This window comes from Ambystoma mexicanum, chromosome 3q (assembly GCF_040938575.1).
Source record: "Ambystoma mexicanum isolate Mex_15411 chromosome 3q, UKY_AmexF1_1, whole genome shotgun sequence".
In the NCBI taxonomy this organism is placed as follows: Eukaryota; Metazoa; Chordata; class Amphibia; order Caudata; family Ambystomatidae; genus Ambystoma; species Ambystoma mexicanum.
The window spans coordinates 1,126,057,165-1,126,080,088 of record NC_090926.1 but is presented as its reverse complement, the minus strand read 5'-3'; the positions used below and the strand labels follow the sequence as shown (position 1 = coordinate 1,126,080,088).

The window sequence follows — 22,924 nt, the reverse complement described above, 5'->3', positions numbered from 1 at the left end:
AGGGCAGGAATTAATTCATCTTGGGCAGGGGAGTTGCTAGGTCTGGAAAAGACCCGGGGCTAAGCTGATGTCGGAACTGTTGGGACTGGGGGCTAGCTAGTCTTTTGGCTGTAGCTCCTGAGATTCTATCCGGGGCTACAACCAAAAGATCAGGGGCTATAGCCCCCTTAGCCCCCCCCTAGCAACGCCCCTGATCTTGGGTAATAGAGGCCAAGCTTTGAGAATATAAAGTTAAAAAGTCCTTTTCCAAAGACTGGAATGAGGGAAGGCGGCCAAGAAGCCATCATGCCCTGTGTACTCATCTTACTTGATCTCTCTTCTGCCTTTGAAACGGTCAACCATGCCATCCTGCTGAACAGTCTCCATGATAACCTGGGTATCACCGATCAGGCCCTGGCTTGGCAGACCTCTTTCCTCTCTAATTGACCCACCCAAGTCCAACTTGGGTCCTTCCTCTCCTCTATCTCTATCTCTACCTCTACCTGTGGTGTTCCCCAGGGGTCTAACCTCTCTCCCTGGCTGTTCAACCAATACCTGGCACTTTTTCCAACCGCATTGCCGCTCTCTGCCCCAACTTTCAGTGCTATGTGGATGACACTCAGCTCATTTTCAGGCTCCCTTCCGCAACGTCTCAGTCATCTATGACTCCACTCTCTCCTTCTCTCCTCACACTTATGACATCTCTAAGAAGTCACACTACCAGCTTCACCTCCTCAGAGGTATTCTTCCGTTTCTCTCCTTCCCCAGAAGCTCACTGTCTCCAAAGCTCTGGTTCTTTCTAGGCTGGACTGCTGCAACAGCCTCTTTCTAAATCTGCCTGCTTCTACTCTCCATCCTCTGCAACTCATTCAGAACAGGACTGCAAGACTTGTCCTTGGCCTCAAGCCCAGGGATTGTATCTCTCCAGGACTGAAATCTCTGCACTGGCTCTGAGTGGCTGCGAGGATTAAGTTCAAAACTCTCTGCATTGTCCACAAGGCCTTCTGGGGCCTGGGGCCTCAATACCTCCATCTCTCTCTTCCTAAATGTCTTCCTTCTCAAGCTCTTCGCTCATCTGCCTCCAACTCCCTCAGGGTTAGTCGCTTCTCCAAGCAACAAGATGGTGGTAGAACTTTTTCTACGGCTAGGGCCTCCCTCTGGAACAGCCTCCCTGCCTCCCTGAAACTTGAGGAGAACCATCTCTGGTTTCCGGAAGCACCTCAAGACCTTCCTCTTTGCCTCTGCTTTCTCTCCACCTCTCCCCTGCTGAAGGCCTGACTGAAATTGCACTGGTCACCTGGATACCCTCTGATCTCAGGCCCAGGTCCCCTCCCCCACCAGCTGCACTCCTGCACTGCCTCCAGGCAACCCCTGCACTTGGGGGCTGTTTCTGTATCCCTACAGTCCACACCAGCTCTTGACACTTGATGTCTACACTTGCCCCTAGCTGGCCACACTTTTACCTATTGTTTTTATTTATTTTATTTATTCTTTACCTTTGATCCTATGTATTGCACTCCCCCATTGCCCCCCGCACTTATCCTTTCCCCCCTTCCCCTGCACTTGTGCGATCTCACTGTCACCTGGCCTAGTAAGATAGTTGTCTTTGTCTTCCCTCTGTTCCCCCTCCCTCGTCGCGCCTAGAAACACTTGTGTATAGGCGCATTATAAATGCCATATCATATCATGCTAGGTTTGTTGATGAAACACCACACTCCTGATGAAAAGGGCCCACTCAGTAAAGAAGATAGCATGTCCTGGGTGGGATGCAGCATTGTGCTGATGGAAGAAGAGTAAGGTAACCATGGAAAGTAGGACCTTTGTGAAATCCATTGGTGTGGCATTCAAGCAGAATAGCAAAGCCCCTTACTGGTGCTAGTAAACAATGCCAATTTGAAACCAGGGAACTGTAAGCTAGAACACCTGGATTAATATATACACAAATACAACATGAAGGTCCACTGAGCACAGCCAAATCTTTACAGCTCTGCTAAAAGGTCTTGGCCCTATATACTATAGTGCAGAAAAAACAGGCAAATATGCAATAGAGGTCTGTGCAGTTGCAGGATCATTTACAAACAGCTTAGCGCCAGAATCAAATGTTTTACCCGTGTTCTGTTGGGGTGTAGCAAACCCTGGCTTAAAATCCTTGCCAAGGCATGTGAAAGCTGCAGAGTTTACCCAGGTGGCATTGAAAGAAAGAGGTAGGCATGTTATAAGCCTGAAAGGGTGGAGTGAAGAATGTGTGGGGGTACACGCATGTGGCAAGGAGTGGAGGAATGACAGGAGGAGATGAAATAGAGAAGCAGTGGAGAAGCAAAGAAAGGAGGTATAGGAGAGATCCCCATATGTACATGACGGTTGAGACTCATTAATGAGGCAGACGAGGACGGGGTACTGGAGACTGTAGCCTGGAAGCAGGAGTAGGCTGCCCAACTTGAGCTTCAAACCAAGATAGCCGCCGTTGCAGCTAAGGGAAAAGCCACGGAACAATGGAGAAGTACTTGAGCCCCATGTGCACTTTCCGGGCCATCCACATTGTGATACTTTCCCACAAGGATTTTCCTGCTAAAGTTGAGGTGGCCATAACTCCTCAGCGGTCCCCCTCTGTCAGGTGCTGGCAGCCGTGTGGTGCGTGGGCTGTGAGGAACGCTCTGTCCTCGCTCAACGCACCGCTGTGCCAGTGTTTGCAGACGAGGGAGCCCCACCTCGACACACCACGGTGAGAGGAGGGGAGAAATTGAATAACTGTATACATGCCCGCAAAGACGCCAGCCTGCCTTCCTCCCCGGTAAGATGTCAGCTGGGGATTGGGAGCTGAAGAGCACATAATATTGACACTGTTGCTGTGCAGCGTAACCGCTGAGTTGAGATACCACCTCCCCCTCTGGCACCCGGTCCAAACAGAGAGGGGGTTTTCTGGAGCCTGATGCCTTCCTAAGCCACATCATTGTTACCAGCCCTAGAAACGTGTGCTTGCAAGGAGGTTTGCATGCTTGAACTCCTTAACCAAAGTGCATCATTGCTGCTGGCTAATTGCAGAGGCCTTGCACTGTAAAACCCAGTTAGAACCTAGCATATCTCCACGAGGGCAATGGTGACTGCCTGACCACCTCTAAGCTCTGACATCCCTCCTATTAATACGGCATGCTGAGTATTGTCCCCGGGAGCACTATATCCTAATACACAAGGTCTGTACTTTGAGTCCACACAAAGCAACCAACAGGCACTGTGCCAGGAGGAGTTGCCCACTCATCCCCTTTGGAACTTTTCGATTGGGTGCATAGCTACCAACTGGGGCTGCCTGCTTCTGCACCCTGATGCCCCGCTGGCTGCTCCAACACAACTGGTGGCAGACTCATGCGCTCCACAACCTACAGCGCCTGCAATCCTTGTACCCTGAAGCATATGTACAAACGCCACCATGCACAGTGCTACGTGTAGATACCCACTCAACCCACACTACTTCACGTAATTTCTGAATGCGTATTGGGACACACACCTTTCCTTGACTTGATTGCTGTCCGGCACAATGTCTCCCACCAAGAGCAAAGGCAAATCACCCATCATGGACTCGCTCGCCAGTCAAAGCAAACAACGAGAGCCCCCACAAAATACGATTGTTATACAAGCGGAAATGGACATTTCAGGAAAAGCCCAACAGGAAGACCAGGTCCTGGCTGCAATAGCCGCTTTGAGATCATCATTGGAGACAAGGATAGATGAGGTCAAAGTTGATGTCCAACTGCTTCGGCAAGACATTGGACAGCTAGCTGAGAGGGTCACACTGATTGAACTGACTCTGAAAGAAACAGCTGACATCACCAATGATTTGGCGACATGGTTCAAAGAACTGGAGAGGAGAAATATGAATAGAAATACTGGAACTACACGCTGAAGACGCATAGGGCAAGGGTCGCAGAACCAATATACGGGTACTGGGCCTACCTGAGAGTGTGGAGGGTTCAGATCCGACCTTATACATTGAGAACTTGCTACTGCAGGAGATCGAGCCTGGCAATCTGTCACAGGGCTTTGCAGCGGAGCAAGCCCACTGATCACTTCAGAAGTGACCTCCAACGGGCTCCCATCCTAGACTGGTCATCGCGAAGATCCTGAATTTCCGCAACAGGGATGTGCTACTGAAGTACTCTAAGGAACTCATTTGTGCCGGTCATGACAAGATGTAGGCTCTTGAACCTCAAATATATGCTCTTGTACCCTGCTCGGCTAAAGATTATCCATAATGGCAGAGTACGCTCCCTCGATACTCCCGCAGCAGCAGCCATGTGGTTGGAGCATAACAACCTGGCCAGCGGAGATGAGGCCAATGCCTGACTTACTGAGCACTACTGCCCAACCTGATCTCACACTTGCCGCACGCCTGACCTTCTGGCTCCCCCCACAATCCTGTGAGGAAATTTGACTTGAGTTTGCGGACTGCAGGGAGATTTAAGAATAGCACCTGCACATACTGCTACACCTGCTAAAGTTGTGCCTTTGGAATGTATAAATGTGTGCCCTGGGCCACACTACTCGCACTGGCCGATAACCACCTGAATAATTCTGTTGTTCAGTGGGGGCAACGTTCAGTTGCCCACCGCTGAACTTATCTGCCTGCCCTAACTTTACAATGGATGCCAGCCTATTGCTGACCCCTGCTACCCTATACACAATAGCCTGTTCAGGCCCTGGTAGTACAGGAACGCCTGAGCGTCATATGACTGCTGGGTGATGTTACACAGTTTGATTTGTATTATTGTTTGTTTTGTTTTCTCCACGCTTTCTGGCTTGCATGAAGTCAACTGTGGCGAGCAACTGAACGGGAACGGGGTGATTGGGAAGCATTTGCTGCCATATATACTGGACGGATAACGTGGATGCTGGCGGGTTGGATGGGGTTTCTGCTTACCTTGCAGGGTTGGGACGAGACTGCTTGTCCGTTGCACGGTCTATCTGGCAAATATCATGACGATGGCACCCATTAAAATACTGACTTGGAATGTGCGCGGGCTGGGCACCTTCCTCCATAGGAACTGGGTGAAGTACTACCTGAAACGGAAAAAGATACCCATAGCCTTAATTCAAGAGACTCACCTACTGGACATAGGATTGGAAAGCGCCATGGCACTCGGGTTGGATGGGTTATGGTGCTACATATTCTAAATATTCAAGGGGAGTGCTTACATGGATCGACGATTCACTAAACTACACTACCAGATAAAAGTCAGATAGTCTATCTCCACTACTGTTAGCTTGGCTTTATGACATTCGTAGATCTTCTGTGTTTCCGCACACTGATGCCCGCAGGCTTTCGGCGTGTTACAAGCATGAATAAACAAACAAACATAAAAACTGCCATTCCACTTTTTAGAAGTGGATAAGGACAAGGAAGAGCGGTACTTGATCCTTAGAGATTACCTTGATAACATAGAAGTATATATAGTCAATTCATATTTGCCGAATCATAGCATTCCATGTTCACATACTGTGTGCCCGGATATCACTTCAACGCAACAGTTTTTTTTCTCTAGGGTGACTTTAACTGCGTCAGGGACACTGCACTTTATAGATCCCTTTCCCCACGGGGTGGCCCATCGTCAGCAACAGTAGCTCTGAATACCGCACTAACTAACTTGGATTTAGTGGATGTCTGGAGGGAACTACACCCAGAGGTTAAGGGCTATTCCTATTACTCCTCCCCCCACGATCTGCACACTAGAATCGACTATGTAGTTGTGGGGCCACGACAGATGACAGACGTCTGTAATGCTGAGTATTTGGGACGTTCTATATGTGACCACTCCCCTCTGGTGATCACATGGAATATTCGGAACCCTAGCCCCCCAATTCCGATGTGGCACATGCCTTCTGGACCCCTGACCGATGAAATCTTTAAAAACAAATGATAAACCGCTCTATCTGAATTTTTAGAACATAATGTAGGTAGTGTGGTATGGGACACTATATGGGAAACCATGAAGGTGGTGACTAGAGGAGAAATTATAGCTAGCGCTGGGGGAATCCGCTGGGCGCTGCGGGAGGAGTTAGAAGTCATGGAGAAACAGATCCGTAGGCTGGAGGCTCAGCACTCGGGCCTGCGGTCTGATGAAGAAACATTAGCCAAGGCCAGGGCCAGTTGCCTTGAGGCGTGGGAAAGGTTATCTAAGTTTGACTACATCACGCAAACCACTAGGGCACACGCGGAAGGGGACAGGCCCGAGAGGCTGCTGTCATGGCTTTGTAAATGAGAGCACCCTAGACCACTCACTACTTTGCTACATGATGAATGTGGGGCCCCATGGAGCTCCCAGAGTGCGATGAATGATATCTTTGCCACGTACTACTCTCAACTATATAGTCACGATTAACAGATACCCCCCGGGGAAGTGGAAGTGGTTCTCTCCCTTATCGCACTCCCGAAGCTTACAGACACACCACAAGCTTTACTAGATCAACCCATCACTGTTGAGGTCAGCAAAGCCATTTCTTCGCTTACTACAAGTAAACCGCCTGGTGATGGTAGTGATGGGCATCCCCCAGAATTCTATAAAGCATACAGCTCTACGTTAGCTCTGGTACTAATTAAGGTTTATGAAGAAGCATACTCTAAAGGCATGCTCCCGGCCAGCATGAGAGAAACCTTGGTAATCCTCATACCTAAACCCGGGAAACCAGTGGACAGATGTGACTCATATCACCCATTCGCCATGCTAAACTATGACATGAAAATACTGACCACAGTGCTGGCGAGCGGCTCTGTTAGGTAATTGCAGATCTGATACACATTGACCAAACCGGGTTTGTCCCTGGTCATAGCATATCATCGAACAGAACAACTCTGGTACAAGGCACTGTGTGGTGGCATCACTTGACGCAATTAAGGCTTTTGACTCTCTTTACTGGGAATGGTTGTTTGGAGAGAGTTGTGTTTGCTGAGTTGGACTGTTGTATTCCTCGCCTGTAGCCAAGGTCAAATCTGGCAGACATTTATCAGAAATGTGGCACATTCAGCGGGTGACGCGCAAGGCTGCCCGCTGTCACCTATGCTGTATATATTGGCTCTGGAACCCCTAGTGGCCTACTTGCGTCAGAAGTTATTTGGGGCGGGTAGCATGGTGGGTGGGACCAGACATCTTCTGTCACTATATGCTGATGATGTATTGCTCTATCTGTGCAAACCTCAACACAACTTACCAATGGATCTGACGTACTGGACAATTTTGCAACAGAATGAAGTCCTGCCTCTTTCCTTTGGCTGGCTTTTGTGGGGTGAGTGAAACCGCTCTGCCGGAACTGTGACTTCTGTGTGAAATGCACTCCTTCAGACACTTGGGAGTTCAGATCAGGCATACACCAGAGGACACACACACATCTTTTTGATCCTATCTGCCGCTTTCAGTTATAGGTAGAATAGCAATTATAAAAATGATAGTCCTTTCTAGATTTCTGTATTATTTCACTAATGTACACTACTATATCAAGGCCCCTTTCTTTTGCCTATTAGACACGCAGTTTAGGGGATTCTTGTGGGGCCTTGCCCGACACAAAGTTGCTCTCGCAGTATTGTGTTTGCCTTAGAAAGAAGGTGGTGTGCAATCAAACTTGGAGTTTGATTACCTGGTGGCACAACTCAGCTTTGTGGCAAAATGGTTGTCTGATGATATCATTTCTGAGTAGCTGTTAATGCAGCGGCTGGTGGCTCCTCCCCGCCTCAACGATGTGGCTTGAACCCCTTGCCATTACTTGTAGATGTGGGTAGGAAGATATGGTCCAGAACGATGAGGCTGCTCCAAATCTCGTGCCCTTACTCGCCCAATGTCCCAATAGCAGCTGGCGTTTGTAGGAATAGAGAGGACCTCCTGGGCCTAAGGCACTGGGAAGAATGGGGTATCTCAACCTGGGGAGACATGTTTGAAGGCAACAAATTCAGGGACCCCAAGAACTTAGCCCAACACACTGGTCTTCCCAAAGGGCAATTATTACTGTACATGAAGGTGGTAGCTGTGGCCAGATATACATGGTATGGGTGGCCACTTGAACCTAAAGAAACTGAGCTACAAGCCTTGATGTATATCCTGGAGGATGGCTGGAGGCCTGTGTCTAGATTATACGGTTACCTGTTGAACAGGGCTAACCCTTGGGGACCTAAATTGAAAGCACACTGGGATTCAGACCTGGGAACTGTTATTAAAGAGCGGGAGGGGGAATTGATACTCAGTTTTCCCAGGGAGGTATCTCGAAATGTTTGATTCAAATTAATTAAATAAACATGCTCCACAGTGCATATATGACACCCACTAGAGTGGCTAAATTCAACAAAGGTGAGCACCCGACGTGTCCTTGGTGTCATCAGGATGATGCAGACCTAATACACATGTTCTAGAACTGCATGAAGGCGCAAGGATTTTGGGTTTGCATTGAACAGGCTTGCAAAAGGGCAGGTGTTACCAGATACAATTGCAGACCAATGGAGTGCTCTTCGGCGTATACCCTAGGAATAGCAAGTACAAACACATTACTAAATACATTAATCTGATCTGCATTCTTGCCACGCCCTGATTTGCCATGTCCTGGAAGTCAGCTGGGGGCCCGTAATATCAACAATGGTAGTGCGAACTTGAAATTTGGAGTGAAGCTGAAACCAAAGTCTGGGCTAGGTCACTACACCAGCTAGATAATACCCCCGGAGACTCATACGAATCCTGGAAAACGCTTGTTTATGACATGTTCCACCCATCCGACGAGAAGCCCCCATGAACACTTTGCCCCCACTAACTGTGGTTTCCTATGTGCACATAATTTTTTTTCGGTTCTCACACACCCCTGAATCTGAGTCTACCTGTGTCCTATTGCCACATTGTCACCCATGAAATACTCAATTCGATATACCTCTGCCACCATACTTACTGAATCATTGGCTCAACGCCAGAGCCTAGTTAAAATGCCTGGAGAATCTTATTTTTGTTTGCTTTGTTTGGTTTATTGTTTAACTATGTTTATTTTGATGCATACGGTCATGTTCTTAACCACTAATTGGGCAACCATCATTTGCTTAATTAAATGCTATAACCATCTCTTTTCCTTCTGTGCTTGTTAAATCTCAATAAACAAATTTGAAAACAAAATAATGGGGAAGTGGGTTGTGGTGATAAGGTTAAAGGTTGTTTCTTCCTGATGGGCAGCCACTACCATCCTGAGGGGTTCGGTACATTCCACCACTGGACCAGAGGACAAAGGACGATCGTCAACTCCTTCGACTAATACTGAGATGTATTTGCTTGCTTTGGTAATTTGTTGATCCTTAGCACAGTCAGTGTCCATAAAAATACCAGTAGCCCAGGAGTCAATCAAGGCAGATACTTTCCAGGATTTCTCAGAGATCGATATTTCCACAAGAAGAAATAAAAGAAAAGTGTCTTCAGCCATGTTATTGTCATAGAGAAAACCAGGTCTCAACAAGTTTCCCGTTCCGATGACCCAATTGAGAACGGGAGCTGGCATTTCCTGTGTACCTTGGTGATGCGATATGGCATCTCTTACCAGATGTGTATTGGAAGTACAATACATACAGAGGTCCAGCCTGCATTTATGAGCCCTTTTTTTCTGCACACAGATGTCAGATGATGTCCTGGATCTGTATGGGCTCACCCGTGGTGTTCGTGTTCTCAGTGTCCATACTACCCTCTGTGTGAGAGCATTAGCTGGACCCACACAAGTTCTGTTTAATCTTTTCTCAGTTCTCCATTCCTGAAGGTGGTAGTCCAACTGTAGGATCAGCGTGATTAAGTCTGCAAAAGACTCACAGTGAGGGATTTGTTCCAATTCATCCTTAAGCTCCTCCGAGAAACTGCTTCTGAACAAAGTGAATTGTGCCTCCTCAGGCCAGGCTGTTTCAGCAGCTTGTTGTTTAAGCCTATTGATATATGCTAAGAAATCGGAGGAACCTTATTGGTAATCTAACAGGGTCTCTTGAGCTGTTTTCGACAGTGCTGGTCATCCGAACCTGTGTTTAAAGGCAGTAAGAACACCGCCATACTGATCTAACAGAGCACTCCTACTTCGGTGTATTTCAGGCCAAGGCACTGCCAGAAAGATTGAAAACAAGGTACCCCACCTTCGTTCTGTCAGTTGAGAATGCCATGGGTCGAAACGTAAACTGTATAACACAGGAATTCAGGAATGATTTCAACTTTCGAAGTGACCCATAAAAGGGCCCTATCCCCAGAGGCGGAAAGGCCGTTTCTGCATGCATTGCATCTCCTGTGGTCACATACTGTCTGAGGATGGTGTTTTCAGCCTTTAGATCATGGGCCTCAGTCGTTTTGAGCCAGGAACCGGCACAGACACAAGGTTTAGTCAAGGAGGGATGAGGGACAAGGAAACTGATGGAAGGGAACAAGAACAGGGGAGCGAAGAAGGTGGAAAACAAGGAGAAAGGAAAAGATAGAGCCAAGCGACGGAGATAACATTCTAGAAAGGTATTGGTTGGAACGTCTCTGCATGACGGCCTAGGGAAAGATGGCAGCAATCTTGGTGTGGGACGGAAATCGATAACCAATGGTGGCCAACTTAGAATGGCAAAGAGAGAGACTCAAATGCCTAGAGAAAATGATGTATTGTGTGCAACAAAGCCAGGGCGTCTTGCCGTGACTTATAACTGTGAAAACCTGGTGGTATTCTCCCAAGCCAGCCTTGATAATCCCTTATTCCGGTGGCCTGGGAAGGGCAGAGGCTCCCCCGATGCCAGGGGCGGACGGAAGAGAGAGGATTACCTGGAGGTTGTGCTCGGGGAAAGGCCCCAGGTGAGGCGTGGTATTATACAGAGGAAGAGGGACAAGACGACGAGACCCCTGCAGCCTTTGTAGGCTATACGACACCTACCTCCCTTCTTCTTAGTGAATCTCTCGGGCCCAGATCCAATGACCCATCCATATATAGCCAACCAACTAGGAGGCCAAACCTTGTTACCCTCGAAAAACCCAACTCCGAGAATCCTCTTTTTTCTTTTGTCCACCCTAATAATCCCAGTAATTTCCATTTGTTTAGCAAACTATACCAAACACACTTTATCAACAGACCTAGGACGAAGAACACTTTCGCATATCACGAAGGATGATGGACTAACCCCTTAGCCATGTACCTGACATGTCCCAACACAATGGTCAGGCAAAGTCAGACAATTGACCAAAACTGCACACACCTGACTTTCCCTTCCCCACAGGGATAAATGGTGGAGCACAAGACGAGCAAAGTAGACCGCACGTCGAGAGAGCTAACTCAGTACTGCACTTCAAAAGGAGGAGAAAAACGTTGCAAACCGAGAGGATGACAAGGGGAGAAGCAACCTTGCCCTTTCCGACCAAGGTCTGTGAAACCTCAGCAGAAGGAAACGTAAGACTGTGAACAATAGCCAACGTGTGTTACAGCAGATGTCAACGGTACAAGGGACCGCTGATAACCAAGCCAGGGAGAGACGTTTGTCTCTGTGGTACCAACCTTGACTCCAGAGAGAAGAAAAGCCAACCGGTTCATCACAGCTGGTGAGTCGAGGGGAGAGCCGATAAGAAACCGAACTGTGTTGAACAAAAGTAGCAAACGGCTAATTGAATTGTGAAAGAGTATAAATAACTTTTTATACTAAAAGGGGGAAAACCAGAAACAGAGGAGTCTGGCACCACGTGGGTGCTCACTCAGGAAACTCTGGGCGATTACCCGCTTGTTGAAACTGCTGTTACCAGAATGCCTTGGGAAAGGCGGTCAAAGTGGTCATACAGGGGTACAGTAAAATCCTCTGTACAGTCGAAAGTCTTTGACCGACAAAAGATTGTGAAGCTAAGGGAACTGAATCCCGCATCATGAGAACTGATTGACAAAGTTGGCAAGAGTAAACCAGAAGGAGGGATGCCGATTAACAGAGCGGAAGTCTAAAGTACAGATATGCAGTGTGTTGACAAGAGTGAACCCGGCAGAGAGATGTCCACAGTGAACTGTTTAAAAGCACTTTAAGATTCATGAATATCACAGATGAAAATTCAATTGAAAGCCATAGTGCACTCGACGGAGGGAGATGAATAGTCAAGTAGGATATGAGCCCAAAAGAGGGAGAACCAAGGGTGATAAGCCAACACCCACCCACCTGTGGATGAAACCAAAAAAAGTACAACAGGGAAAGTCTTTGAATGCATGCCATGCCAGAGTGAACTCGACGGAGAGAAGCTAATATTCGAGAGGGGTCTGAGTCCGGAAGAGGAGGACCAAGGGGTGAAGAGCTATCACCCAAATTCAACCAGAGAAGAATGTTAGAACTTTGTGTTGAACTTTTGGTTTGTACTTCGAAACTGTCAGGCCCATCAGAAGAAAGAAATCTTAACTACCAAAGGTCCTGATATCATTAAGAACTTTTTGTGGATCTGGGCCCGGAAGAGGGGGCCACAGGGGTGAAAAGGCATCACCCAAAGCACAAACAGAAAGGAACTTTTGTTTATTTTAAAACCCATCAGGTCCTCGGAGAAAAGAGATTTTTTGTAGAAAAGAGACTTAAGCACCGAAGGCCCTGATTGCTGAGAGCGGAACTATTGGCTCGTTCTGGGAAAACTGAAATGTGTGCTGTGCTCCCGAATCCTACCGTCCCGTGCTGAAAACATGGGGAACGGGGACCCCGACTACCGCATCCTGATTCATTCTTTCTTAAGAACATTATGTCACACTTCCTTTTTTATTTAGCGTAAGGATTGGCAATCTTTTTTTTTGTATATGCCCTTTTATTTTGAAAAGGCGCCACTCGAACTGCCTTATTATTGTTTGATTCTCGAAGCTTGCTCCCATCTTCGATTTAGGGTTTGAATATGGTTTTTCCAACCTACTTATACAGTTTAATAAACACCCTAGAACTGTGATCCCTTGTGTCTGTCTTTACTGTTGCCACCATGAGTTCCTCATAAAATAATAATAATAATGTAGCATTTATATAGCACTACGAAGCCTTAGGTATCTGAGTGCTGCTTATTATTACCCACGGTGTGTGGTGCTTATTTATCGATCTCGGAAGGATGAAATGCTGAGTTTGGCCCTGCCGGGATTCGAACCTGCGTCAGCAGGCTCTGCACAGATGTCAAAACAAGCGCTCTACTCGCTGTGCTATCGGACCATCAGGACACATAACAAATACTCACAATTTAAAACAAGGGCAGCAGATCCTAGACATGCTCCTACAGACCGATGGTGCTTCATGATACCTCCTCAAAGCCAAATCGCAGACTAATTTCCAAGCAATTGTGGGAGTTGCACTAAGAGGAAAACATCTTGTTAAGCAGTTAAGCAGGATCTTGGTACAATTGAGCAAGCCCTGAATTTAGATCGATTTGTGGCCAACTTCCTAGTAACTAAGAGAGTCTCCGAATTATTGACCCTAATAAATCACTACATGGCTTTTGAGTCCATCAACTGTGCCATCTTATGATATATTCTTGCTCATTTGGGCATTCCATCTAACCTGTTGAGGTTCTAATTGTGCTACATGTTGGAACAAATACTATGGTCGGATACAGCACAAATGGGGGCTTTATTGGCTCCTCACACCCTATTTTTCAACTTGTACACCAATTATTCATCCAGTACTCTTGAATCAGTCATTGCTCATGTTTCAGTACTGCTGATAGGGCCGTTGTCGCTGTACTACTGGTTCGGAACACTAGATCATTGCAGTATATTTTAAGCTTTTATGCCAGTGTCATGAAGTCCCTAAATATAATCCTCAATGCTTAAAAACATGTGATTCTTATGTTAGGCCTCTGTGAGAAACCAGAAGGTGTCTCACCCGCTAGTCCACGGTGGTCTCTCTCTCAGGTGGCCTGGGCACGGCCATCGCCTTTGGACCCAGACTCTGAGGGTGGACCAGTGCGGGAGGATCACCTGGGTGAGGGGTCTTCGGGAAGTGGGAGTGTGACACCTGATGGCGAGATGCAGTATCCCTCTCCCTGTAGCACCTTTACCCCATCCGACCCAATAGGATATTTAGAAACTCTACCCTCCCCTCCTTTCCCTTCACAAACACTTTCACACAGTCAGCCTGCTCTGGGCGAAAACAGACTCCCAACCGAGCATTGTATCTGACATGTCCCACTACTATGGTCAGGCAATAACTGGTAATCACTCACACTTGACTTCCATTAAACTTTCCCACACGGAGATACACACGGCAGCTCTGACAACCAAACCACGTTGGATAACAAGGAATCCACCCTGAAGAGAAGCAAGCCAGCATGACCTGCCAAGCGACAGCTGGACGCATATCTATCCAACCCAGTCTAATAAATGACCCCATTCAATGAGACCTATACAAGAAAGTTGTCCTTGTTATAGTCTACTATAGAAAAATAAGAACACGTTATATTGAGGGTTAGAAGACTAAAAAGCTTTACCAAAAAGAACTATCATCTGTCCTGACGAAGGCCTTTAAAAGACATCGGGAAAACCCATTTAAGGATGGGGTTGATCCCATAACAATAGGCCAAAACACGTTGACACATCATACTGAAAAAGAACTCATTTGGAATTTGAAAAAACCTTTCAAGGAAAAATCCTGGATGAAACAAGTGAAGAATTTGTGACCATACGGCATAATAAGGAAGCCACTCTGTGTGTTGTGTTTTTTTCTGCATATTAACCCTTGAAAAATGTCTTTTTGCACTATGATCATTATGTTGTTTCTTATGTTTTTAATATGAAATGCTACAAAGAGGAAACTGTTGTTGAAAAATAAATTAACCAAACGTTTCCTATATATAACGACAAAAATCTTAAGTCTGGTAATGTCATAATGACACAAGCCTCCTATGTGTCATAGTGTGGGGCCTGAATTCTGACAAAAACAGGAGACAGGGGTTGTCCGTATTTTATATTTGCTTCATTCTGCTTCTGCCCTATTACAATATGGACCCCCCATCCCCAGTAACCAAAAAATATCAACCTCCTTCCTTGTGGATGGCAGCATTCTCCCGGCATAAGATTCACCAACATCTTTAACGCCACAAAGGTTATGAACGAAGCGCAGTAACAGGTCTGTCTATTGGAGGCCTTTTGCATTTTGCCAACAATTATCCCATTCAAACCATTCAGACAATTTAAAAAGTTGATCAAAGGCCCTATCCATAGCCTCTTACAGGTTTGCCATCTGGGGCTGGGAACACCCCAACCAAATTAATCTTGGAGAACATTTATCAAACATTTCATAAATCAATCTTATTCCACCCTGCCACAGACAGCTGAGAATTAAACATATAGAATAACTTATTAAATCTAGGGCCCATTTATGAAAGTGGCAGTCCAGAAAAAAAAAGGGTGCCGGTAAGCTCCCCGGGACCCTTGGTTCCCGACCGCCACAATATGAGTTTGTCTGCCGGGGCCGCTGCGCCCAACATGTCTGACCCTGCCGGGCGCAGTGGCCCCGGTAGGCATACTTATCACGGAAGCATCGGCACTGTTAGTAACGGTGCTGATGCTTCCGTGAACCAATTACCATGGAGCCCTTTGGGACTCCATGAGAATGAGGACTAACATTGTCTGCCACCCAGCTTCCCGGTCTGCCGGGACTTGTAAAATGTTACGAGTCCGGCAGCAAACCGCCGGTAACACCGGCAGGATTACTGCCGGTCTAGTAATAAGGCCCTCTATCTCCTCTTTTTGTGGCTATCCGTTTGGTCTAATCCAAAGCAATTTTTATCCTAAGCTATAATTGAGGATGTAATCAGATGTGACAACTCTAGCTCTAGCCCATTGTTATCTTTGGTCTACTGAGAATTGCTTCATGTCAATTTGTTCCATCTTTGCAACACCCCTTGACTCTAGTCAAATGTTTTAATCCCCATATTATTGAATTTCCTACTTTAATCTTACACAAATTCACCTGAACCTGTCAAACTATTGAAATCAGCGAACATTTTTAATGAGTAATTATGGGGGAATAAAGCATCTCAAGCTCATTTGCCCTAGTAGATGTATAGACACTGCTAAATGGTGAAAAAAGCACGCTTTAGTTTTAATGTCCTACCAATCAGTAATGATTTCCCCTCGATGAGGTCCACATAACATTAAATCACCTATTCTTTTATTTTTCTGTAAGCACTATGAAACGATTAGAACAAATACCCCCATACCCTTATTAAAGTCCTGTCAATGTATTATTTGTGAGACTACGTTTTTGTTCTTGTTCAAGCTCATAGGCATCTTTTTTTGATGGATTGTAAATTGTGTTACTCAGGTGCAGCTGATTATTTTGCTTTAGTTAAATATCCCCTGCAGGGGGTGTCCTTCTATGTCCTAGGCAGCTCCAGAGTTTTTTAATATATTGCTTTTCCTTGTTTTGATATGTCCTCCAGTCTTTTGAAGTTTTCATCTTTGTTGTTGTACATACAATATGCACTGTTGATGTGTTGATATTTTATGGATAAATATTATGCAGGAAACATTTTATAATGAAAAAGAAGTCAAGCAGAGGTTAAATCTCGTTGTCAGTGTACATGATGTCATACCTGTTTTCTAGGAGGATCGCCTTTCAAACTTGGAGAGAGAACATACACTGATTTTGGCCCGAGTGAATCAACTTGATGAAAACCCAACGGTCCTTCTCTCAAACCGAACTCTTGCGCTCACTGAGAACATAAATGGTTCCTCCTCCCCTTTAATAAAGTGAAACCATCAAACTCCTCCAGAATGGATCATTCTGCACACAGACATGGGTTTCACTCTGTGTCTGAAGGATAACAGATGCTCTGTTGAGAGTTTGTGAAAAGTTCCTTACAAAGAATCGGAGAAATCAAGCATGTTGTATGTTCTGTGTGACAGTCTCCCTGCTTGACTCTGCAATGGGATTTATCCAATAGGAGTGTGTCTTGGGTAGAAGGGTGCTCCACCTTCACATAAAACTAAACAGTGTTTTTTTCTATGTCTTGAGTCGACCAGCTGGAATGTGTGTATTGCTTTTGATCAGCGTGCCCGGGTAACGCCGATACTACACCACGTTTTCTGCATTGTGGTCATTGTGGCCAGAGCTTGAGGCTCATAAACCTCAGAGCTGTTCCTCCACATCAGTACAGGGGCAATGCTGATTCTGCTGTACTCATTGTGTCAGAACTGTATTGTTTCATCTGATCATGCCCTATGGAGACAAACATTATTAGGATAATTTTACAATGCTAGGACACCTCAGCTGAGACTTAGTAGCCTTAGATTAAATGTATCCTGGGACAAGACTGTTTCTGTTTCTCTTATTTTCGGATTTTGTATTTTATTCTATTGACAATGTTTTTTATAAATGGATGCAACTACAAGCGTTTATTTTGTTATTAAATCCTACATCTCACCCCTCCATCTCTGCATTATAACAGTTTGGCAGTATCTTTCTTTGTCAGACATAACATTGAAATGCTCAAAAGTCTGTAGATGTAGCTATAGCCAATATGTTTAAAACACAGAGCACTACTTCTAGAAATGAGTTACAGATTGGTGTGCTTGGGATTAGTTACAGGTTTTTTATGATGTTAGAAATTAGGCGTACACATGACTTTCAGTTTTAGTGTTTATTTGTTTCATCAGCATGGTTGTCAATCTGTGTTTTGGGAGTGCCCCAATACGATCAGTTAGTCCCTCAAGGGTTCGTACTCCGGTCACTTGTCTATTGTTCTTTCAATGGCATAATGTCAAGGCATCTGTCCTTTGCTTGACTTCTCTCTGGGTTGATGTCCGGACGACGCCTCCTGCTTTGTCCTCTACCTGGGTGAGTGTCCAGGAATCTCCCCCTCCCTGATCTCTGTGTATTACTGTCCAGTCCACCCTTCTTGACTTGCGGTCACCATGGATTGCTGTCCACACCACCCATCCTGGTTCATCCTCTTCCTGGGTTTAGTGTACTAGCCTGACCTATTGGGTCTCTTCCACCTGCATTGCAACCTTCTCCTCGTCTTACTTTGCCTTTTCCTTGGTGAAAGCTTCTGCCCTCTCTCTTGTCTTCGTAGTGTTCTTGTTATGTTTGTAAATAAAAGGATACTCTGAAAAGGCTGCAGTTACGTGTGAAGATACTTATCAGCTGACAATGTCAATCAGGTCACATCAGGTACAACAAGGAGATGGGGAAGTACAGAGGGGAGCCCACTGGCTCCCACCACCCAGGCTGCATCTTCCAAATGCCCTGGGTAGAATCACATTCACACTCAATATTCCAGTCACTCTCCCAGCATTCCATTCATGACATCATACCTTGCATTCACACCCCATGCATTTAGGAAACAGGGACCAAGCAGGAAAGTCAGTCACAACATACCTCCTTCCGTTACACCACGGACAAGCACACTTCGCAACCAGACAGCACTGCACACACACCATGCACCTGCCCATCTGACACAAGCGCATCTGCTTGACCGGCAAGGAGATGGCTGACCAACCAGGCATAACTAACACACAGGTAGCAGCACCACACCAACATTGCAACAAATCACAACCATCACAACAATCACACAGACATCTTCCACCCACCACTGCCACTGGCGGGTCACCAGCCTGCCACACTGGAGCACTACCTGCCCCACATTGGGCCAACAAACTTAACATCCGAACCATCATGAAGAAACACTGTCACCTCACATCCACCACTGCCACTGGCAAGCCTCAGGGCTGCCACCGCCAAGCAAAAACTGCCCCTATATGGGCTGGCACGTGGCGCGCTACACCACTACAATATACAAGACTACCGATCATGACAGACCATTCCAACCAGAGGTCTCATGAGCCGGATCCATACTCAACCACAACACCCTGGACAACATTCTCACCTGACACCCACTCATCACAGACCCATGCCGGCAACCGACCTGCAGCCGTGAAAATCAACAGGGTCAATAAATTCCCACTCAAACCAAAACCCCAAAGTGTTGGCCAGACACCATGAGCCTCCACGCCAAGCTCCAACTGAGGCGGCTGCCCCTGGCGAACACCGGCACAAAGAGATGCTGAAAGTTGCCCAGCCCTCTAGAATAATCTGAAAATTAATCCAGGATGATTCCGGTGAACCAAAAAACAGAAATTGAATGAAACTATAATAATCCTAGGTGGGGCACTGACAAACAACCATTGATGCCTATTGTCACATCCCCACAGATCAGCACAAACCCCACCTAAGGATAAGATCAGCTACAGAGAAGGCCTCTATCCAATGGCTAACTCTGCCACAGGCAGCTGGCACTAGAACAGGAGCCATTCTCGACCAGCAAACCACCGAAAGTGGCCTTTTGCCACTGATCACTAAACTGCACATAAAAACACACATCAGTTCAAGCATATGCCAGACTTCAGAATTAAGAACGACAGCCACGGCGATCCCATCTCACCATTATACATAACAGTAATAAATGTGCTGTACTAAAAGTCCATGTGGTTATTATCTCCACCTAAAATTGCTGCAAACCCTCCAGAATAAAATGTTATCTCTAGCATGTACTAACTCTATTACGCACTCATGCTGTTGTAAAAGTCTAGTCTAAGAGTCCATGTTGCGGGGTGCGCAACCTAATCATGCTGCAAAGCCTCAAACAAATTATCTCTAGCATGTACTAAAACAAAAGCACACACATGCTGTTGTAAAAGTCTACTCTAAAACCCTGTGTTGCTGGTCGGAACCCTTCAACAGCTGCAAATCCTTCAAACGTTTGACACGTACACACTCTGGCAATACATGTCTTCTAATGCGCATTGCATCCAAAATTACTTAAAACTTTAGGGTTGTATTTACAGAATGCAGCTTCAACCTGAAATTCCTCAAAAATGTTATACTAACATTGCCGACATGAATCATCAACACCTCAACTAATTATCACTAATCAATCATCCAAACCAGAACACAACACCTCCTACTTTAAGCTTAAAGCATTTCCCTTTACGGCTTCTGCAAAAGCTCATGCTGCCCTAAAGTAGGTTAAATCTGAAAACCCTCGAAGAAACGTTAATCTGTCAACAAGATCTTCAATATTACAATGAAAAAATAACACAGTCATTACATGACTATGTTGTTAGCAAACGCATTTGCTTTTTTTTTACATTCTTAAGCGTCACATGTCAAAAAACTAAACAGGCGGCTGTTAGACTATAAATCTCCTGACAAACTCTACTGTGTCAACCTCTACTGGTAACCTCTGAGAAGTACAGTAATAAAACAGGGAGCGTAGCTACACTTTCTTAAACAGTGAAGACCTCTGAAAAGCACATGTTATACTTTTACTAACAGCTAGGGTAGCTGTACTTTCTTAAACAGTGAAGACCTCTGAAAAGCACATGTTATACTTTTACTAACAGCTAGGGTAGCTGTACTTTCTTAAACAGTGAAGACCTCTGAAAAGCACAGGTTATACTTTTACTAACAGCTAGGGTAGCTGTACTTTCTTAAACAGTGAAGACCTCTGAAAAGCACATGTTATACTTTTACTAACAGCTAGGGTAGCTGTACTTTCTTAAACAGTGAAGACCTCTGAAAAGCACATGTTATACTTTTACTAACAGCTAGGGTAGCTGTACTTTCTTAAACAGTGAAGACCTCTGAAAAGCACATGTTATACTTTTACTAACAGCTAGGGTAGCTGTACTTTCTTAAACAGTGAAGACCTCTGAAAAGCACATGTTATACTTTTACTAACAGCTAGGGTAGCTGTACTTTCTTAAACAGTGAAGACCTCTGAAAAGCACACGTTATACTTTTACTAACAGCTAGGGTAGCTGTACTTTCTTAAACAGTGAAGACCTCTGAAAAGCACACGTTATACTTTTACTAACAGCATGCATAGCTGAACATTCTTCGACGCTGCAACGGAAAGAAAACGGAAAATACTATCTGCTCCGTTGTACAGCAATCAGACCATCTCCTTTCTTGAGAGGACTTGTATGCAGCTTTAGCGTCCCAGAATTGAACTTCAACAAGTTGCTGCCGACGATTTCAGCTCTCTCAGTTTCTTGGTATTGAACACCCCTCAGACCATGTTGCTTCTGTGAACATGGATGGGGCATTGGATTACAGCAATCAACCTTCCTTGCCACTGAGGGCACGTCCTTCTAACAGCTTTGATGACAGTACTTGCAATGCTGTCAGCATTCCACAGTGACGTTGGGGGCCTCACCATCACCCACAGCAGCCACGCTGACGTCACCAGTCTGGGCGTGGCCGGGAACTCAATGGAGCTCCTCTCCAACGGCCGCCGGAATCACGGGCACAAGGGGGACGGTTGGTAATACTGCAAAGGCCATCTGCTGGCTCCCATTAAACACTCCAGGACCACCGGTAAACCACCGAACTATGTGCAGATTCATTCTTGTATTGTTTTCTGGAAAAAAATCTATATCGTTCCAAAACTATATTTGTCTTGTTCCCAAAATGTTTGCCAAGTTTCGACAACGCAGTCTCATATTTCCTGGAACTACTCGCGGTATCTCCAGATCCTTCTTCTGAATCATTAGCATCTGGTAAAGTTCTGAATATTCTCAATGCCTCTGCACCCACACAATTGAGCAGGGTGGCCTCCTTGAGGTCATCATTGTACTTTGCTCCACCAATGGCTCTTAAGTAGACTTGAAAATTGTCCAACCACTGTTCCCATGAGCAGACAGGACTGCCAGGTTGTGCCAAAAATGTCACCGGTGCCACAATGTTTTGCATGATGGGCGTGTGATACAAAAGCAAATCTTCTCAGGCTGGATGAAAACCAGTTCTATGACTTTGCAAATATAAGATAGTTGTCTAGAGAAAACAATGTTTACCATATCATTGCATTGCTTCTGTTCCACCGAGAAAGATCTGCTCTCCTGTGAGAGTTCTTAATTTCCTATGCCTTATTGTTGGTAATATGTTTTCATACATTAAATTCCCTTTGGCACACAGCAATTTTTGAACCCCTGCCACAATCCAGCGCTCAGATATCTCAATTGGATTGTGCTGTATCTAGGCTAAACTTCACGCGCCAAGTTAATTCAGCCCGTTGCAGACGCTGCGAGTGTTTGTTTGAGCGTGTATTGATACGCTTTGTTTGCTAGTGTATAACATTCATCTTTCAATTGCCACGATCCATTGTATCCGGCAACACGTCTTCGAATAGCGTTGCCATGGTAACTTGTCAACAAAGATGGCTGCATGCAAAGCACGTCGTTAGGTGCTTTTCTCAACTTGTTTCTTCACTGCTATGGTGCATGCGTCATCAACGTGCCCCTGTACACTGTTTCATTTGCTGTTACTGCAGCTCGCGCAGCGTTTGAATCACGCAGTTCACAAAACTTCATACACGGTGAGCCTTGTTATTCGATTCATTTCACTCTCCGATCAGCCTGATAAATGTCTATACAAGTACCTCTCAGCTGGGTGGGTCCTGGCCGTCTTTATCTTCTTCCACTTCCTTACATCAATCAGTCAAAGTATACCTGGGGAACTTCCTATTCACGAACCGACGGCTCCTCGTCGCCACTTTTTATGTTAAAAGCATGAATTGTCCAAACGCTATATTCAGTTACTTGGAGTTGTTTATTTAAAGAGGAAGTTCCCCTACGACTGCCGATACAACAGCAGTCTTCTTCCCGTGTGATTCTCTTGCGTGTTCCAGAATCACACGGGAGGAGGACTCCAAATAGAACGCTGAACATTTAATATTCCAACATAACAATCTCTAATATAATAATCTATATTGTAACATCTACATTATAACAGCGCTCTGGGGCAGCGACAGTCACTCCTGATGGTAATTACTCCCTCTGGGAGGGATGCCAGGTGCAGTGGCAGCCCACTAGCCATATTCCTCGAGGCACTCATTCTGTGCCTAGTTCCCTTTTTTGGGAGCTGGGGGACCCTAAACGCTCTGTCGGTGGGCCCCTTCTCTCATCCCTTTTGTGTGTCCAATGCCTGGGTGCCAAACTTTGGCTG

At 45.8% G+C, this 22,924-nt stretch overlaps 1 protein-coding gene across 1 annotated transcript in view; it reads left to right on the top strand.

Annotated features, from left to right (window-relative positions):
* The window catches only part of RASAL3 (RAS protein activator like 3), a 556,797-nt gene extending 539,437 nt beyond the window's left edge, over positions 1–17,360 (top strand). The window contains exon 18 of the mRNA XM_069603917.1: positions 16,523–17,360. Within this exon, the coding sequence (XP_069460018.1) occupies positions 16,523–16,672 (150 nt within the window). The 3' untranslated portion in view covers positions 16,673–17,360. The remainder of the gene's footprint in view (positions 1–16,522) is intronic.
* Positions 17,361–22,924: the final 5,564 nt, after the last annotated feature.